General features: G+C 51.8%; 1 protein-coding gene across 1 annotated transcript; it reads left to right on the top strand.

The window, feature by feature from the left end:
- Nucleotides 1-42: 42 nt before the first annotated feature.
- CDCA8 (cell division cycle associated 8) lies at nt 43-14,606 on the top strand. Its single transcript, XM_026516635.4, has 11 exons — nt 43-158; nt 330-442; nt 563-691; nt 2,485-2,525; nt 5,867-5,939; nt 7,737-7,819; nt 9,016-9,080; nt 9,942-10,037; nt 11,157-11,283; nt 12,084-12,170; nt 13,246-14,606. Exons 2-11 carry the CDS (start codon nt 346-348, stop codon nt 13,288-13,290), a joined length of 843 nt encoding a protein of 280 aa, XP_026372420.1. The 5' UTR covers nt 43-158; nt 330-345; the 3' UTR covers nt 13,291-14,606.
- Nucleotides 14,607-18,804: the final 4,198 nt, after the last annotated feature.

Genomic DNA, 18,804 nt, shown 5'->3' on the forward strand with positions numbered 1-18,804 from the left:
GATGTTGTGGGACCCTCCTAAGACGGCGACTTCTCATTCGTCAGCCTGTGGCAGTTTGAATTTGGTGGCGGCGGTCGCACGTCCGGTTAGGCACGGAGCTGCTCCCTCCCCTCAGCTGGAGCGGCGAGGGTTTTCTCAACTCGTCGCGTGACCCGCAGGTACGTGCCTCGCACCTCCTTTATGGTCGGGTCTCCAAGGGCAGGGCCCCCCCACTAGCCCCGTGGGGCGCCCGTCCGCCCTCTCCCTCTCCTCCGCGGCCCCCTTACTCTCCCTCCGCGACCTAGGCTGCTGACCCCGCCCCTAGTAGCCGCATCCCCCGCTCCCCGCAGCCTCCACCCAAGCGCCATGGCTCCGGCTAGGAAGGGCGGCAGTCGGGTGGCCAAGACCAACTCGTTACGGAGCCGGAAGCTCGCTTCCTTTCTTCGGGACTTCGACCGTGAAGGTAGGGGGCGGAGCCCGGCGCGATCGCGGGGTGCCGGCGGGTTGGGGTGCGGGCAGCGCGGGTTCCAGGCCCCGTTCACCCGCCGGTGACCCGTGTTCTGTCGGCTCTGCCCTCTCGCAGTGCAAATACGATCCAAGCAAATTCAGTCGGACAGGCAGAACCTCCTCAAGGAGATGGATAATCTGTACAACATCGAGATCTTGCGGCTCCCCAAGGCACTGCGTGAGATGAACTGGCTTGACTACTTTGGTAAGAGCTGCTCCCGTTTCCCCAGGCTCTGGGGCGCCTCTGTGGTCACCTGAGTGAGGTATGCATGATCACTTTAGGAAATTGCAGCCTTCCGGCTTCCCTCGCTCCTCATCTCACTTCCCAGATTTACCTCTCTGCATAGTACTTAACATCATCCACGTCCGCAGGTAGGCGAAGGTCTTCTCTAAAGGAGCAGATAGTAAATACTTTAGGCTTTCTGGGCCAGAGGGTTCTCTGGTGCAGCTACTCAACTCAAGCTGTTACAGGTCCAAAACAACTGTAATGAACCGGCATGTTTGTGTTCCCCTAAAATGTACTTATGGACACACTGAAATGTGAATTTTGTGTGAATTTCATGTGTATTTCATGTGTCACAAAACCTCTCTCCTCTCTCTTTTAATATTTTACCCAGTCATTTAAAAACAAATAAATGAATACCTTGGTTTGTTACCAGAGCTCAGATGGGAGGATAACCCCTAAGCAGTGCTTTTGGTATCTTATGGAAACTGGCTATTTAAAAAATGAGAAAATGAAACTGTGAGGTGCAAGGACTCGAGTTTTTCTGGCCAGAGAAAAATTGCAGCCTATTCTCCACTCCCTTGTTAAATGTCCAAGGACATGCAAGAGGCTTTCCTTTCTGCTGGGTTATGCTTACTTTTCCTGTTTTCCTTATTGTTACACATTATGTAGGCTCCTTCCCAAATAGAAATGCACATTCTCTTCAAATAGTAGATATTTAACGATTCTTTGACTTGCCCTTTTATTGGCACGTTTCTACAAATATTCATTGAGCATATCTCAGTCTAAATGCTCGGGGCTGAAAATGCTTTGGGAAATGACACAGACGTTGCCTACCCTCGGGAGCTTACAAGTTAGTAGAGGAGGGTCGTTTTAAAAATACACACGTTATTATATAGTCAAAATCATAAGTCCCAGAGAAGGGAAAGAGTAGTAGTCAGTAGGTACATTTATATAGCGGTTCCTGAGCCAGACAAGTATTGTGCTTCGCGTATTTCATATGTTAACTACTTTTATCTTCATAACAAATGTATTCATTGTTAACGTTGCTCCCCTTTTTATAGATGACAGAATTAAGGCACCAATTAAGGTTGGTTACTTTGCTCCAGGTCTCATAAGCTAGTTAGTAACAGAGCGTATGTAAACCCAGGCATTCTGGTGCAAAGCGTGAATCCTTAACAGTTCTACAGGACGTTATGGGAGTTTCTGAAGGAGGCTTAACCTAACTTTATTCTACATCTACAACTTGCACAGACCTCTTCGTTCAACACACATTGGCTACACGCTACCCTCTGCCATGTTTTGGCCCGGAACTGTCTTCGAGGAATTCAGTTCAAGGCGGGGGGGTGACACGGACACTTCGGCAGCTCTGAGTAGTTGTCGGGTAGGGTGGGGGTGGGCAGCCAGAGCAGCACTTCGCCACAATCTGCTGTGATAGAAAAAGACTTTTGGATTTGAACTGAGTTTTGAAAGATGAATTAGAAATTTGTGGGGCGCAGAGGAGCGTTTCCGGTAGAGGAAATAATAGGTGCCGAGGCTCGGGGTCACGAGAGACGGCGGCACATTTGGGGAATGACTTGGGTGTGGTGGGCCCTAGAATGTGTGATAAGGCGGCCAGTCAGGGGTGGAGAAAAATTAAACGAGGTTGTAAAGGTCATTGAAGGTTGAAGCCAGGGCTTAATCTGGTCCAGTTTTAGGCAGATAACGGGTTATATCAGGGAAGATGGTTTAACATGAAGATCTGATAGTAACTAAATAAAATGTTCTTTTTAAAGCCCTTGGAGGAAACAAACAGGCGCTGGAAGAGGCAGCAACAGTAAGTGACCTGTCCTACTTTGGAACTGTGGTTAGTTTTTAAGTTCAGTCCTGTCACAAAATGCAACCAGTGGGTGCTTACTATGGAAGAGGTTTCGTAGGGGACATACCCTGTTTGCGCCAACTGAAAAATTATGGTTGTCAGCGCTGAGTCCGTGAAGCCCAAATATTGTCAGGTTCTACAGAGGGAGGCCGTTCTATTTTTGGCAGGTTCCTTGTAGCTCTCTGCCCTGACGTCTCCAGCAAAGCAGAAGCCTCAAGCCCAAGTCCCTCTAAACCCCCGGGTCATTACCTAATGGCCTGGCCTGCTAGGTGTCAGAGACTGTTGTTTTATTTCTATTTTATTTTATTATAAAGATTTATTTATTTGAGTGAGAGAGACAGAGAAGGATGGAGGGGCAGAGGGAAAGAAAAACTCCAGCAGACTCCACACTGAGCACAGGGCCTGACACGGGGCTCAAACGTGAAGTCCAAGATCACCACCTGAGACAAAATCAGAGTTGGACGCTCACCCGACAGCACCACCCAGGTGCCCCGAGACTGTTGTTTTATTATGTCACCCTGTAGAAGCTACGCTCTTATTTGGGACTCTGAGGATTCCTCACCCTCTGTCATCGCCTTCATCCCAGCATCAGTATCAGGACTGAAGATAGTAAGATGGGGAAGCAAAATAAAGAGTTTGGATCCTAGATCTGTGCCGTCCAGTACAATAGCCACCAGCCACATGTAGCTATTTTAATCAATTAAGATTAATAAAATTGAAACTTCAGTCCCTCCGGGACACTAGCCACATTTCAAACGGTCAGTAGCCACACGTGACTAGTGGCTACGTATTGGTAGCTCAGAACTAGAGCATTTCTAACCTTGCAGAAAGTTCTGTTGTTCAGTGTTGGGAGTTAGTCCTGCAGTGGTCTTCACAGAGACCCTAGGCACTAAAATCATACATAAACAACGTGTGTACATGCGTGCATTTGTTATCTTTCTGGGGAGAATGTTTATTATAACCTTCATCAGATTTACAGAGTGAACCCAAAAATCGACATCTTTCTATGCGCCATTAGGATCTCTTGGAATCTCAGGGTTTGAAGGGACCTGACTACAAAGGGTTCATAGTAGCATTGTATAGCAGATCTCCACCGGCCTCAGAAGTTAAAGGTGTTTCAGAGCCAGTTGTTCAATCAGGAAAAAGAGAGAGTTTGGGGGTGAATATTGTAGGAGAGAAGTGGGGATCACTGAAAAATAAAATCAAGAGCTAGTAAAACATTCTTAGTTCTGGCTTTCTCTTTCTTTGTAATATGTTCCTGCCTCCACACACCCAGATCTAATGTTTCAAAAGACTTACCTAGGGGCGCCTGGGTGCCTCAGTTGGTTAAGTGTCTGCCTTCGGCTCAGGTCATGATCCCGGGGTCTTGGGATGGAACTCCATGTCGGGCTCCCAGCTCAACAGGGAGCCTACTTCTCCTTCTCCTCCCTGCTCATGCTCTCTCTCACTACTTCTGTCTTCTCTCTCTCTCAAATAAATAAATATAATCTTTGAAAACAAAAAAAACAAAAGACTTACCTCTGAGATGAATTATACTTATTAGCTAATGAGTCACCCTCTTTTTAATTAATCAGACATACAGAACTACAAATCAGAGCTTCTAATGTAATATGAAATAGCCAGTGTCATCCCACGAAGTCAAGAGAATTGTAGCCTTAACTAATATGATTTAGAACTCAGGAAAGGAATGATACTTTGGTACAAAAGTTCATAATGATTAGGTATGTGGCGGTCTCCCGAGACTACTTCCAGGAAGACTCACAGGGTTTAGCATATAGTCATATTCATGGCTATGATTTATTAGGGTGGAAGGGTATAAAGCAAAGTGAACAAAGGGAAAAGGTGCTTGGGCCAAAGTTCCGAGGAAACCAGGCGCAAGCTCCCAAGAGTCCTCTCCCAGCGAAGTCACATGGGACACCTTAATTCAAAACATGTGAAATGTTGTCTATCAGAAAACCTTGTTAGAGACTCAATGTCCAGGACTTTTATTGCGGGCTGGTCACATAGGCATCTTCTGCCTAGCATTACTGAAATGCCAGACTTGCAGGAGGAAAGCAGGTATGCAGCATAAGCCGTGTTGTTTGTACAAAGCTTAGGCCCGGAGCGCCGTTCTAACCAGGGAATGGTGGGAACCCTGCAATCCAAGTTCTCATGCAAGGCACCAGCCCAGCCTTGCAAACAGGCCCTTCTATGGACATCAGTCTTAGGCCCGTTAACTCTTCTGGATGGAGGTAATCAGTGGCCTGCCAGCACAGATACCTTCACAACATGCCAGTTGTTTCTAGAGAGTGTTGGCCACTATTCCATCCACCATTTCAGACCTCACTAATCTCCTACAGTGCTGTTTCTTGCTGAGATTGGACAGCCTCAGAATGCTCCTCTGAGCACTCCACGGAGTCCGTACCAGTCTAGAGATGAAAGCTGTCATCCCTAGTCTGTAACAACTCTTCTGGTATCTACACATGCCCTGCAAGGAAGGGCATAGAATCCTACCTGCTCATGGCTATTCTCATTCACATAGGTAGTCACCACTGGGAACACGGAACACATTCGATTAGAATGGTGGTGACTAGAAGCCTTTTTGAAGGGCCTGCTGAGTGCCACAGAAAACCTTATTGACTCTCTAGACTTGAAAAAAGAGAGAGAAAAATCTAGTACAGCCCAAGTGTAGAGAACGTGAGTCATTAGCAATTTGTATTGTTTGCCAATGGGACATAATCAAGTGCAACCACTTTGGAAAATGATTTGGCGTAATAGCAAGGCGGAACAACGCCCCAGTGCTCCGTGCCTGAGTACGCAGCCAAGAGAGAGCTTGGCCCCGCGCATCAGACACATGTAGATGGTTAGAGTAGCACAAGACTGTTGACAGGAGATTGGAGAAATTCCTCATGATAGAGTCACACAGCGGGACGCTACACAGCAGTGAGAACAGACGGACAGCGACAGACAGTGGTCAGAAACGAAACCAAATAAAATAGTGTCTAAGCACAGACACATTTGTCAAAACAAACGCGAGTGCGTGCACGCTTTCTTTTAAGCAAATGGAATGACAGTGGTCACCTCTGGGGGAGACAGGAAGTAGAACAGGGAGGAATACAGAGCTAGAAGCAAGTAATCAGCAATGTTTTAGCTCTTGGGTTGTATGGTGCATTTATAGGCGTTCACTATATCATGTTACAACTACCACGTAACAGTCTTTTGTACTAAGTAATGTTTTTGAAATTAATTGTTTTGAGTCTTAATGTATTCCCCATATTTGATGGGATGTGCCTGGTGTTTTCTGGCTGTGTTTGTCACAGGCTGACCTGGATATCACAGAAATAAACAGACTAACAGCAGAAGCTATTCAGACACCCTTGAAATCTGCCAAAAGTGAGTACTTTCCAAACCCCTTGTGAAACTGGGAGAGTGGAGGCCGGGTGGTTGGCTGGCTGCTCAGAGAGGCCTCCGTGGTGGAGCCTCTTCCCTCTCACGCCTGGTCCTCGGTCTTGCAAACCCAATAATGTGATTTTGGCCATTGCATTGAGTTCATTGTATGGGGGACTAATAGTGAGCAAACTCCTGGCCAATGTGGGAGCAAGAGTGAGAGTGGAAGGAGAGGGAAAGCTGTGTGGGAACCATGACTGCCGCTGGCTCCCCCAGTGAAAGAGGTTGGCAGGACCGAGAGGCATTATGGGACCTGGTAAGACCCGCGAGGCACCCCCATGTGATCAGAAGGGTTGAGAGAGAATTGTGAAAGGGCTGGTATCTTCATAACACCATCCCACGTTCCTGGATTCAGTGACCTGCTGCGAAAAATCCTCACGCACGCCCCACCCTTGGAGAATTGCTGTCCTAGAGGGCACATGTTTGGGAAGCCCGGCTGTCACCAGTGAGCGTGGATTCAGGACAGGGCGAGCTCTGTTACAGACTCTTATGTCACTGTCATTAAGCTTTCATAGCTCAGTGCGCCCGCATCTTGTGAGGACAGGCTGACCCAGGGCCTGGATTTTGGGGCTGCCCTGGTCAAACCAGGGCACTTTCTCCACTGGGTAAGGCCAGAAACACTATCCAGTTCTTATTCCATCTTGCTTCCCATCGGAATGGCCCTGTGGCATGAGGACAGCGTGAGGTTTGCCCTTTGCCGGGGTCGTGTTCCAGTGCCGCCTTGGGGAGATTATGACATAATTGGACTCAGGTGTTCCTGGGATCCCCGCTGCATATTTATCGTCTGTTAGTTCACTTTGAGTTAGCTCCACATTTAGGTAAGACTGGTTTCTCTTCTGGGTTCCACAAGTTTTGCTTAGGTGGTGGGGGAGGGGTCTTCTGATTTCACCCTTGGGAACGGACATACCAGGACCCAAGTCAACCAATAGTAAAGATTGTTTTTGTGCCCCCCTGACCACTGGCCTTCACTACATTGTAAGCTACTTCAAAAAAAAAAAAGAAAAAAGATAACTATACTTACTAAATTGTCAGAAGGTAAAAAGCTGTCTGGTCTGATCCCCCTGCCCCGTGATCAGAGGCCTGAATTTTCTCTGGAATCCCTGCTCAAGACGGTCTGGCTCGTGGTTGTACATATTTAGCAGTGAGGCACTAAGTTTCATCACTAAACAGCTGCGGTGCTTAGCAAGTTTGTTCTAATCTATGTAAATAATAATATTTTATTGTAATAGAGAATACTTGTTATGACATGTGTCCGGTACTGTCCAAAGGGCTTTATGTTCATTCATCCCGCAGACACTTAATAAACACGGGCACAATTCTAGGGTCTGGGAACAGGAACAAAAATAACAAAGCCCCAGCTCTTGTGGAACACATCCCAGGTGTCGTAATACCCCTATGAAGTGACTGCTCCCTCTTACAGATGAGGAAACTGAGGCAACACAGTGAAAGCCCCATGACCTGGGCAGTGCCAGGACCGGGCCTCACGCTCAAGTCTAGCTGAGTCCAGTGTCCGCGCTCTCACCGGAACTCTGGGCATCACGTGGGCTTTGTTAACCAGTCTGGTTAGTTTTCTCTGCCTAAACCCTCTTTAAAAAAAAAAAAAAAAGTCCTCTTGTTTATATTCAGAGTCTGTTTCTTGATTACAGCCTAAGATTGCATACGTTTTCTTTCGTCTAAGAAACGGAAATGCATGAAAGTTTATTCCTACGAGAAAGATCGCTTTGTTAAAACTGTTTCTTACAGCACGAAAGATAATGAAAGTGGATGAAATGATAGTGGAAGAAGAAGAAGAAGAAAATAAGAACAAGAATCTTCAAACTGCAAGAGTAAGCAGGCACTCGGGTTTGGGGCTGGGGGCTGACAGGGAAATACAAAAATACCTAACCTCCTCTTGCCCCCCCCCCCCCCCCCGCCGGAATTCACTGTTGAGTAGAGAAGATCCCACTTAAATGGTTGATAACAAAAGCGATCATGGAAGTGTGTATAAAGCACATAGAATGCAGAAGAAGAAGCTGTCAAATTTTACCCCCCCACTTAGGGTACACCCAGGCCTTTAAAAGCAAGGGAGATTTCACTAGCTAGAGAAGAAAGGGAAGGGAAGCCCAGGAGGAGATAGGAAAGTTCTTCAAGTTCCATTTAAGGAAGAGGAAGCAGTTGCGGATGACAGGGCTGTAAGCTGTGGGCGATCTGCGTACAGGAGGGCCCGACGATGAATGGCCTTGTGTGCCGAGCTCCGAAGTTTCCATCTCATCAAGTTGGGCATGGTGATGACACATGGCAGAGGGGAAGACAAAGAAATCAGTTGGGAGGCTGTTGTAATTCTTAAACTGAGGCCCTGACCCTATACACAGAGGAGGGATGGTTTTGACAAATGTGAGCAGGACCGGTAGAGAAGGGGAGGAAGCAAGGATGACTGAACGCTGTCTAGCTTAGGCGGCCCTCATCCGTGGAAGGCGGCCCACAGGAGGGAGAGCGGTGCTGGGTTCGGGTGAAGGCGAGCAGCCGGGGTGCCAATTGACGCGTCGAGGGATCCATCCTTTTCTGAAATTTCAGCCTGGAGCTCGGGGAGGAGTAGGAGATCGAGAGGCACACTGACCCAGCGTGGGCATCGATGAGGTTGTGCAGGGAGGGCGTGCAGGGGGAGGCTGAGGACAGGCGCCTGGAGGGAAGCTAGAAAGAGGAGTTCATGGGGCAGCCTGTGCAGGGACAGCCTGAGTGACCTTCACAGCAGCATTTCATGGGGGGGGGCAGCCAGGCTGCAGTCAGTTTAAAAGAGATTTATCTTTAATCTTGGCCAAAACCCTCTACTTTGAGGACCCAGGCGGTGGAAGTCCGTCCTTGATCGGTCGGTCACGTTCCGTATTACTTAAAAGCCACCTCTTCTGGGGGATAGAGCTCGTATTCGTCCACTCATATTTCCGGAGTTAATCCCCCTCCCCTCCTTTCCTTACCCTTTACCCTCCCTCACTTCCTTATTTTTGGGGCTTTTTATAACCACAGTGTCATTCGATTGTGAATCCAGGTCAAAAGGTGTCCTCCATCCAAGAAGAGAACCCAGTCCATACAAGGAAAAGGCAAAAGCAAAAGGTGACGGGTTTCCCAGCATCCGTGCGTGTTTGTTATTGAAGAGCCCCGTCCATCATGGCAGAGACGGGTGAAAGGGCTCTTGTGGCTTGTGCTCGAGTAAAACTGGAGTCTCCAAGCTGGAGGGGCCTCTGGAAATGATCCGACCCAACAACGTGCTCCAGTTCTGCCCACGTCCTCTGTCCTCCCCCACTTTTGTTTGTTTTAATGCCACCAGGGAGAGTGAGGACCAGACACCTATCATAAGTACTGCAGATTTTGTTCATTCGCCCGACAGCCCACGTGCAGCGCTCCCCCATGGCCAGTCACAAAGTGGCTGTCACCTACCCGTAGTTGTTTCTGGAAGTGTTCCTCCTGGTCCTAGTCAGTAAAGAATCACCATGGACTTGAACTAATTATGCTGGGCCCTGCTAAACCATTTGAGATGGGGCATGGGGGCCACATCTCAAGAAGCTGAGAACGTAGTGGCCGGGATGTGTGTCTGTGAAGGAGACTGTCCTTGAGCAGTGGCGGGTGTCTAGCAAGAGGACAGGAGCTCCAGCTGAGGGCCCTGCAGGCGGTGGAGAGGCTGTCTCCTTCCTCCTGTTCCGTTAGCCTGACGGAGAGGCCGGACCCTGGAGGCTGACTGCCTACCGGTAGCGTTCTGGCTCCGCCCTGACTGGCCGTGTGACCTCGGCCAAGCTGTGTGACTCGGTATGCTCCGTCTGCTCGAGTCTCCGCAGCCGTCAATGAGTATCACAGCCATGCGTCCGGGTTGTTGGGAGGGCTGCATGACTCGTGTACGTGAGGCGCTCGGGCCGTACCCACATGGTCAATGCCCTCCACGTGTGACCTGTGCACCTAATGGCCACTTCTCACCTGCAGGTCAAGCCATTGTAACACTGTCACCCCAGCTGTGGGCCGGCTGGAGTTGTCTATGGTGAAACCAACTCCAGGCCTGACCCCCAGGTTTGACTCGAGGTGAGTAAAGGGGGCAGCGCCTGCCTCTGGGTGGGAGCCCCCCAGTTCACCTCAGTCAGCAAAGAAGGGCGTGTGGGAAAACACTTGACTTCTTGGCTCGGGAAGCCCCCTGAGGAGAGGGTAACTGTCCGGGCTTCCGAGTGTCTGCCTCTCCCCTGAGAGCGGGCTCACCTGTTTTCAGAGACGAAATGAGTCTTTATTTGATGAGAGGAGACCATTCTGCCTCTGAGGACTAGTAGGCCTCTAGTGACTCTTCCTTGGCCTTTTCTGTTTCTGACCAATAAAAATATTTTTAAAAAATGGGTAGGTACGGTCCTGTACCCTTGGTAAGAGTGAGAACAGGCACCATGTTGCACCGGGGAGACTAACGTGACCAGGCTGGAAGCTGATCTCTTCCACCGGGCTGGTCAACTGGGTAGGAAATGCTCTGGGGCCATAAAGAAGCGGTTCTGTAGGTGCTGGGGGAGGAGCGGCGTGACCGCGGGCGTCTCCGAGCACGCTGCCGAACAGCGTGTCCTAAATGATCCTGTTTGTGTTTATGTACAGAGAATGTTTCTAGAAGGCATAAGGAATTGAAAGTCGGGGTCTCTGGGGTGAGGAGAGGGAGGAGGACTTCTTCCCACTCCTGAACTGGTTTTTCACATGCGCATAAAGCAAAGGGCGTTTAGAGAAAAGCAGGTAGCAGGATTTTAACCGTCTTGAGAAAGTTCATTTGGGAATTAATATAATGCTGTAATCTCTGAATCCTCCTTTTCTGACCCTGGAAAATCCCTCTTGCTGGAAGCGCTCGGCCACTCTTGGAAGTGCATTAGCCATAGTTTCTTTCTGGCTCCGTGGATGGATGACTGGTGTCCACGCAGAGCCTGGGACCTAAGATTCCCATGCATAAGAACTGACTTTGGCTAGATGCGTGTTTGATCATTACAAGCTCCCTTCGCCAGCTGTGTGCAGTCATTACTGTTTGAAGAGACGTTTTGCCCTAAATTTAGAACTCGCCTTCTTAGAAATGCAGGATTTGAAAACTACAGCTTGAGGCCAGATGGGGGCTGGAGGAGCTCATGGCGCCTTGCGTCACTCACTCTGCCAAGCCTTCTTGACAGAGATCTTCCCACTTCGCAGGGTCTTCAAGACCCCGGGCCTGCGCACTCCGGCAGCCAGAGAGCGGATCTACAACATCTCCGTGAACGGCAGCCCTCTCGCCGACAGCAGAGAGATCTTCCTCACCGTGCCCGTGGGCGGTGGAGAGGTGAGCGTCTCACAGGGAGGCCGGGCCACCATGCACGGCTCCCTGGGCGTGTCTTTCCTTGGCCCACCACCCACGTCTCACCCCCACAGTCCTCTGCGTTGCATGGATCCTGATGTGCACATTTCTGCAGGACTCAGAACCAGTTTTCTCGCCCAGGCTGGAGGCCCAGGCTGGGATCCTTGCCCAGCTCCGTGTTCTGTTTGTTCATCAGCTGACATTTGCCCACCTGCCATGTGGCGGGCCCCAGGTGTAGACGAAAGGATTCCCCAGGTGTAGACGACAGGATTCCCCAGGTGTAGACGACAGCCATTCAGTAGTCGAGATAGGTTCACAGTCAAGTCTGGTGTCACGGGACACGTGCAGTAAGGGAGACACTAAAGGGAGCGCGGAGGAAGGCAACATCACGGTGTGTGCTCTAGGAAGGGGAGCATGAGCTGTCTCCCACTGTGGATAACTTGGAGGGGTTCTGACGCGAGCTGAGCCCAGTTGCCCTGAGCTGGATAGAACAGGCTGTGGACCTCACCTCCCGGGAGGGAAGGAAGGTGTATCTCCGATGTGTCTGCAAGGCATTTCTAAGCTAACAGCCACACCCTTAGTCCCCCGGTGAGCCAGCCACGGGCCAGTGAGAACCACTCATGTTGTTATCTCCTCCGGGCAAACACCTCTCCTAACTGCCTTACCCTCCCCTCATGCCCCCTCTCTGCCCGAAGTGCAGGATATCAAGGGGCCCCCTGGGGCCCTGGGTGCAGAGTCCTGCCCCAGGGGGCTTGGCAGCTGAACGCACTGTGCTCTCCACACAGAGCATGCGATTACTGGCTAGTGACTTGCAGAGGATGGACATCGCGCAGCTGGACCCAGAGGCCTTGGGAAATATCAGGAAACTCTCCGTGAGTCTTGTAACCCTCCCCCACGGGATGCGTCCGCAGCTGGCTTAGTTCAGCTGTACTTAGGATTGTCTTTTCGGCCTGGGCTTCATCCTCAGCACTGTGGTGTCGTCTTTCCCCCAAGGGATTCGAGCTGTCCTACTTCCCTAGCAGCCCTCTGTCCCTGAACTGATGTTGCCTTTCAGTCTGTCCCGGGGTGCCTGCCACAAAAGTTCCACAGCAGAATCAAAACTCTGCTTCATTTGGGCACCTGGCGCCAGCGTGCGAGGGCGTGATGACTGCCAGGAAGGGCAGCTTCCGGGGGCATGGGGCTTGTTCGGGGAGTCCCACAGAACCAAGGCGCGGAACAGCCAGGCCTCTGGAGCGTCCGTGAGAGGAGTTGACAGGGCTCCGTTCTGGTGCGCGGGCTCCTGTAGCATCTGGCTTTGAGGCCCACGCATGACTTCTCTGCCACTCCTTCATCCCTCCCTCTCGGCAGAGAACCTCCTCCACGGGGCTCTGGGTCCGGCTCGTTCTCCTTCAATACCGGCTTGCATACAGCGTCCGGCAGCCACAGTCCCAGCTCTGACTTCGCTGCTCTCATGCCCAGCACTGACTGTCCAGCTTCTTGTTGCCCCTTAAATTCTCAGGAGGGAAATTAAATTGGTTCAGCTTTGGTCAGATGGGCCTCTGTGGTCCTGTCAGCAGCACCCTCTCGAGGGGTGGGTGGGAGCCCTCTGTGCACACATGGCTGCCCCGGGCGCCCCCTTCTGGGGGGGCTGTGTCGGGTACATCCAGGGAACACGGCGCACTGCCGAGGACCACACACACCCAGCCACCCAGACCCAGTGCCGTTCTTCCTCCTGGCTGCACCCATAGCCCTGCTGGCTCATCTGAGCTCTGATCTGACTCCTTTGCTCAGATGAGAAGTGGAGATTCAGAACAGTTCATTAGTTTGTGAAACAGAGAACAGAGGGCTGAGATTCCCTCTGACCTGCCGACCCCAAATCCAGTGTCAGCCGGGGAGACTCGTCAATGGCTACCGGGCAAGCATGGCCAGCGCCCTCGTCTCTCAGGGACCTGCCTCTTTCCCTTGCAGAGCCGCCTTGCCCAGATCTGCAGCAGCATACGGACTCACAAATGAGGCTGCTGTTCCAAGAAGCCAAGCTTGACAGGATGGACCTTCAACGGGCGCTTCCGGGACCCTGAGGAGACCTCTTCCCTACAGGCTTGTTGTTTGTCTGAGTGTGAAGTTCCAGAGCAGGGAGTGGTGTTCCTCTGGGAGAATTTGGAAAGCGGGGAGACACACTGCTCCCCCATCGGTTAGATACAGCTTTGCTGTTCACACCTCCCAGCCCAACCGCCTGCTGCATCCACGCAGTCGAAATTTCCTGTCGTTCTCCTGGCAGAATTCTCCTTCCTGCTCTCAGAGCTGCCGCCTTCTGCCTCCTGTAACCCCGCATCCTCTCTGTCCTGCCCTTAACTCCAGTGGAGGTGACGAGAGAGACCCTCATGTTCCCAGGAAGACTGCCTGCTCCCCCTCATCAGAGAGCCCTCTGCGTCTGGCATTTCTGCTCTGTGTCGCTTGAGGCTGGGAGTTTTAGGCTCAGAGAAGGGAGAGCTCTGGGCCATGGGAGGGCAGAACCAGAAAGCTGGAAGGAACCATACAAATGGGGGCAGGACAGCAGAACTGGACGCGTCCCAGCTGTGGCCGCAGCAGAGGCCATCTCCGCCCAGCCCCCATCCCTGCTTTCCGCTGTGGTGCATACTAAATGGGGCTTCGGGATCCTGTACCCGCTGTGCCCAATAGTTTTTTCCAAGCTGACGTGGGGATCCGCAGTTTGTATTGATCCCTTTACCGAAGACCAAAAACTGGTTTGGAGGCAGCTTCCATGTCTGGCACCTCTACCTCTCTAGTTGGTAGGAATTTGGATAAGAGAATTCTAGGGTTTAGCTTAGTCTAGGGTTTTATGTGACCAGCTGCAGGGAAACTGTCTCTGAGTTCTCCGTGGTCAGTGGTCCCTGCCAGGTCCACAGACTGCAGAGAGCACTTCCACTTATGGGGTCATTGGGGGGCAGGTGTACACTGCCTCGTGGCCTCATTCCACGTGTTTGGCCTGTGCTCCAGGCATCGGCTAGTTACTCAGAGTCCACGCCTCCGCCCCGATGAATCATGAGATGTGGTCCAAAAATACAGGAACTGGGAGTTCCCAGCTCAGGCTCCAGGGCCCCGTGTTCTCCTGTGTGGCTCTGTGTTCTACTCCATGTCACTTTGCTCTGTGACCCTTCTAGCAGTTCAGTCCTATTGCAGCTGTATTCCTTTTCAAGTTGTTTTATTCTCCCTTTCCTGAGACTTTCGTGCATATTGTGTTCCTGATTAATGGCATCTTTGAAGCTGTTGTAATTAGGGCTACTGAAAGATACCTGTTTTCAATAAATTGTGGGTTGGTTTGTTTTTAATCGATATTCAGCCTGCCTGTTCTCTCCAAGCTGTGCTACCTGGACTAGAGGCTGTCCGGGAGCTGAATCTCTCCAGGCGGGGGGCTCTGAGCAGCTGCTTTCCTTAGAAGATATGGAAACCTCTCCCGTAGACAGAATCTCTGTGATATCTGAAGAAGGGGCCCTCGCCCCACCATGAAGGCCATAAGTAACCCACCCCAAGTCGGTTCCCCCAACACCTGTGTTCATGAGCAAGAAACCGACACGTGGGAGGACAAAATCTAGGCTAGCTATAGTTTACCTGTAGAGTCAAGCCTTGTCAGCCAGGGACAAAGCAGGGGCACAGGTAATGCCGTGGTTATGCTTCTCACGTCCGAGAGTTCCAGGGCTCTGCAGATCTGCCTGCCTAAAATTCTTCCTGCACTGAAAAGGATCCACATGGACCTAATGGCAGAAGAGAGAAATGGGTCATTATCTAGCCCGGTCATCTGGCACTGACAGTGATGGATGGGGAAGGATCTTGTGGTCAGTGACAGCTTTGGAATAAAGGTGACTCATTTCAAGCGATTTAGTCACCACACCTGAAGCTTATTATACCTTCCTTTATCATCTGGTGTGGGGTCAAGAAGAGCCTGGCATTAAGGAAACACTTAGGACCCAACCTGCTGGACCCAGCGCCGTCCTCACCCTATTTCATTCCACTTGCACCACGGCCTAAATGCACCCAGGTTAGGAAATGTGTAGTGCGTAACAGGTGCCTAATAGATGCCAGTCGTGTGATGAAATTAGAGCAGACTTTCATTCCATACAAGGGGCGGACTTGGCGGGTAGTGAGTTCCCCATCCCAGGATTTAAAGCATGGGCTGAACTATCACAGGGTTGGGATGCTGCAAAGAAAATTTAAATATTACTGCCAGCCCACAAACCAAACAGACATACTTTCGCTGGATTTTGTTTTTTCAAATTAGTTACAATTTAAAAATTGTGAGATTTCACAAAAACGATTGCTAGCCTCCAAAAAATAAGATCTGGTAATGAGATGTCAGCTGGAGCTGAGAGCCGCTTTCCTTAGAGAACCCTCCCGCATTCAAACAACCCCTGCTTGATCACTTCCCTTCGTGACGCGCCTCGCCCCGGTAGACAATTTACTTTGTACCCTCTGCTGTGTGGATGAAGGGAATAAAAGCAGAGTTGCTCTGGGTTGAAGGGAGCACGGGGCCCCGAGTCCTCCCCTTCACCAGGGCACCTGAGGCAGTCGCCAAGAGCCCTAGAGTTCCAATAAACACCAGGTGCATTCTTTGCCCTGCAGGCTTCCTGATCTTTCCAGAAGCCCTACCTGGGGCTTCCTGTTGAAAGAATTCCAAACATACAGCCTTACGAAGAGTTAGGTTCAGTTATTTGTATGAAGAGCTAGTTCTTGGGGTGTGAATGGTAGGACCTCACCTAAGCGTCGCTCATTTGCGGTGTCAGACGCACTTTGCAGCTCCAAGGAACTGCGATCCCCAATCCCACCCATGAGTTTACATGGGATGGAAAACTGTCTCCGTGCCCACACGTGCATACTTTCTGGGAAGGGTTTTCCTTTCTAATTTCACACGTTGACAGCTGTTGACCCGCACCTAAAATACAACGTGACACATGTGCCGAAGGTTTTGCTAGTAGATAACTCCTGAGGCTTCAGAAGTGGGAGGCACTGGAGATGCTAGGAGAGCTCACGGTCCAAACTGGGGTCCCCGTTGAGCTCTGCGCTCCAATTTGCTTTGGCGCCTCCTCCCATCACAGGATGAGGCATTTCCCCAGCCCCTCCCCACCTGCATCACCTCCCCGGTTAAACAACCCCCCCCCAACTGCAATCTGCACTTGCCTTCTACACTCCGCCATCACCTTTCCCTTAGTTGATCTTAGGGTCTACGTAGTTGGCATCTTCCGATCCTCAGACGATGCCTATGGTAGAGGCCATACCACGCCCTTGGCACCGAGACTGGGAAAGGCCCAGCTCCCCATCTGCAGACTGTTGGCCACATGCCACAGTGTGCCAAGAGCCATCAGGGCGCAGGCAGAGGACACTGTCCAAGGCTACACCCCTTCAAATCAGACACGAAGGTCCTGTGTGTCAACTCTCTTCACCGCGCCCCAGCGGACAGTCAAGGATGAGTGCGGTGGGCAAGGGACGAGAAGGGGCAAGAGGCAGCCCCTCTGGGAGGGAGTGTAAGGTGCTGGCCGCAGGGAAACATTGCGTTTTGGTTTTCTAGTTTTTCTCAACTTCCACGAGCAGCCTTAGTCAACGCATCTTGCTTGGAGCGAGGCTTAAGGTAACGATCATCTGCCCACGAGATGCTGGTAGGCGTCCAGGAGGAACCCCGAGGGGACTAGCTGGGTTCTTTCAAGATGCTGCCAGAAGCGTGAGCCTAGGTGGCAAAGGGCACCAAGACATGGAAAGAGAGGGCTCCATACAGTGAGGAGTTTCACTCGAGTCCCGAGCGGTGTGAAGGGGGCGATGGGAGAAGCTGAGTCCGGAAGCCAGTCCTGCTCAGGAAGGGCAGTGAAGGCCCTACACGGTTCCCACCAGGGCCCTCCTGCATCTCCCCAGGGACTAGGGCAGGCCGAAGGTCACCGGACCCCCCCAACACCTAGGATTGATCCCTATGGCTGTGCCTTTCGTGCTTTTTACTTCACGGACGCCCCCAGCAGGCAGGGAGGTCTCAACTTGCTAGTGTCTGCTACAGAGCAGGAGCTGGGGGCACCGAACGACCGAACAGCGCATCACACCCCTTCAGCAGCCCTGCTGCCCGGAGATGTTCATTTCAACCCCCTCCGTAGACGGCGCGTCTGCCCGCCGCCTTACACGTTGCTAATCCTAACATTCAGGGAGCACTTACTGTGTGTGGGCAGTGGGAAGTGTTGGTGTGGGTCCCCCGTTCCTCGGCTCCATGCCCCCACTGAGGCAGACCTCAGCAGAGCAACACTGCTGACAGCGCCAACTTACTTACTCACTCCCCGCCCCGGGGGAAGAAGCCACTTACTGAAATGGAATAACCTGCTTGAATAGGTGCCACCTGGTTGTCTGCCTGCTGGAAAGCAGGGTGCACACGGGTTTGCTCCCCCACCCTGCAGGACATTGATCTGCAAAGCAGCCCGTGCACAGGCGGCATGCCGCCTCCTGGCTCCACCTGGGACTGGGAGGGTCTAATGCAGGGAAAGCCACGGTGTCCTGATACAGCACAACTCATTTATCGAAGCTGTACGTTTCACACACGTGAACGTCTCTGAGGTTGGGACGCGTCTTCCAACCAGATGGCATGACGCAGTTGAATCGGCTGTGATGTTTTCTCAGTAGTACGTCTCGCGCTCAACGGCATCTTAGACTCCAAGGAACATGGTAAGCAACATTCTCCAGCCAGTCTCATCAAGGAGCAGGTACCTTGTGCCCTGTCTGTCCCCGGGAACGGTGCTCAGTTGGTTCTGAGCCCAGGAACGGAAGAAAGGGGTGTTATTTGTCGCCACCCCGCCACCCCAGTCCCAAGCACTCCCCCTGGCCTAAGCAAATAAAGAAGACACCTTCTCCAAGCTGTGAACACGAACAGCCCGGTCCAGGGAGAGCGGAAGCACCTGCAAGCCGGAAAAGGCGAGGGCTCCTGTGGTGCGTGCGTGTGTGTGTGTGTGTGTGCGCGTACGTGCGCGTGCAGGCCCACGTGTGAGCAGTCAGGGGGCGCGCCGGCATTCAGCCCACCTCCCCGCTCTGCCCTGATCACTGACGTATCCCACCCTCCTTCCCTTGCCACTCACCCCAAAAGATTCCCACCCTCCAACCCTTGTTCCTCTCCCCCAGCTTCCAACCCCCACCCCTGGATTGAGGCCACTGTTAGGGGTTGAATGACGTCCCCTCAAAATTCATGTGCAGAAGTCCTAACCCCGGTACCTCAGAAAGTGACTATTTGGAGAAGGGGTCTTTACAGGGGTCATCAAGTTCAAGGGAGGTCCCTCGGGTGGGCCAGTCTGGTGTGCTTCTGAAAGGGGAAGTCTGGACGTGGAAGGCGGGGCGAAGACACAGGGAGAAGCCGGCCGGCCGAGAGCCCAGCAGAGAGGCCTGGGCCCGATCCTTCTCTAAGCCCTCGGGAGTCCCCAACGCCTGGCTCTCTGACTTCTAGCCCCCGGGGACTGTGGGATGGCGAGCTCTGTGGTGCGAGCCCCAGGAAGCAGCACAGCCGCGGATAACAGC

This window comes from Ursus arctos, unplaced genomic scaffold (genome assembly GCF_023065955.2).
Source record: "Ursus arctos isolate Adak ecotype North America unplaced genomic scaffold, UrsArc2.0 scaffold_32, whole genome shotgun sequence".
Classification (NCBI taxonomy): Eukaryota; Metazoa; Chordata; class Mammalia; order Carnivora; family Ursidae; genus Ursus; species Ursus arctos.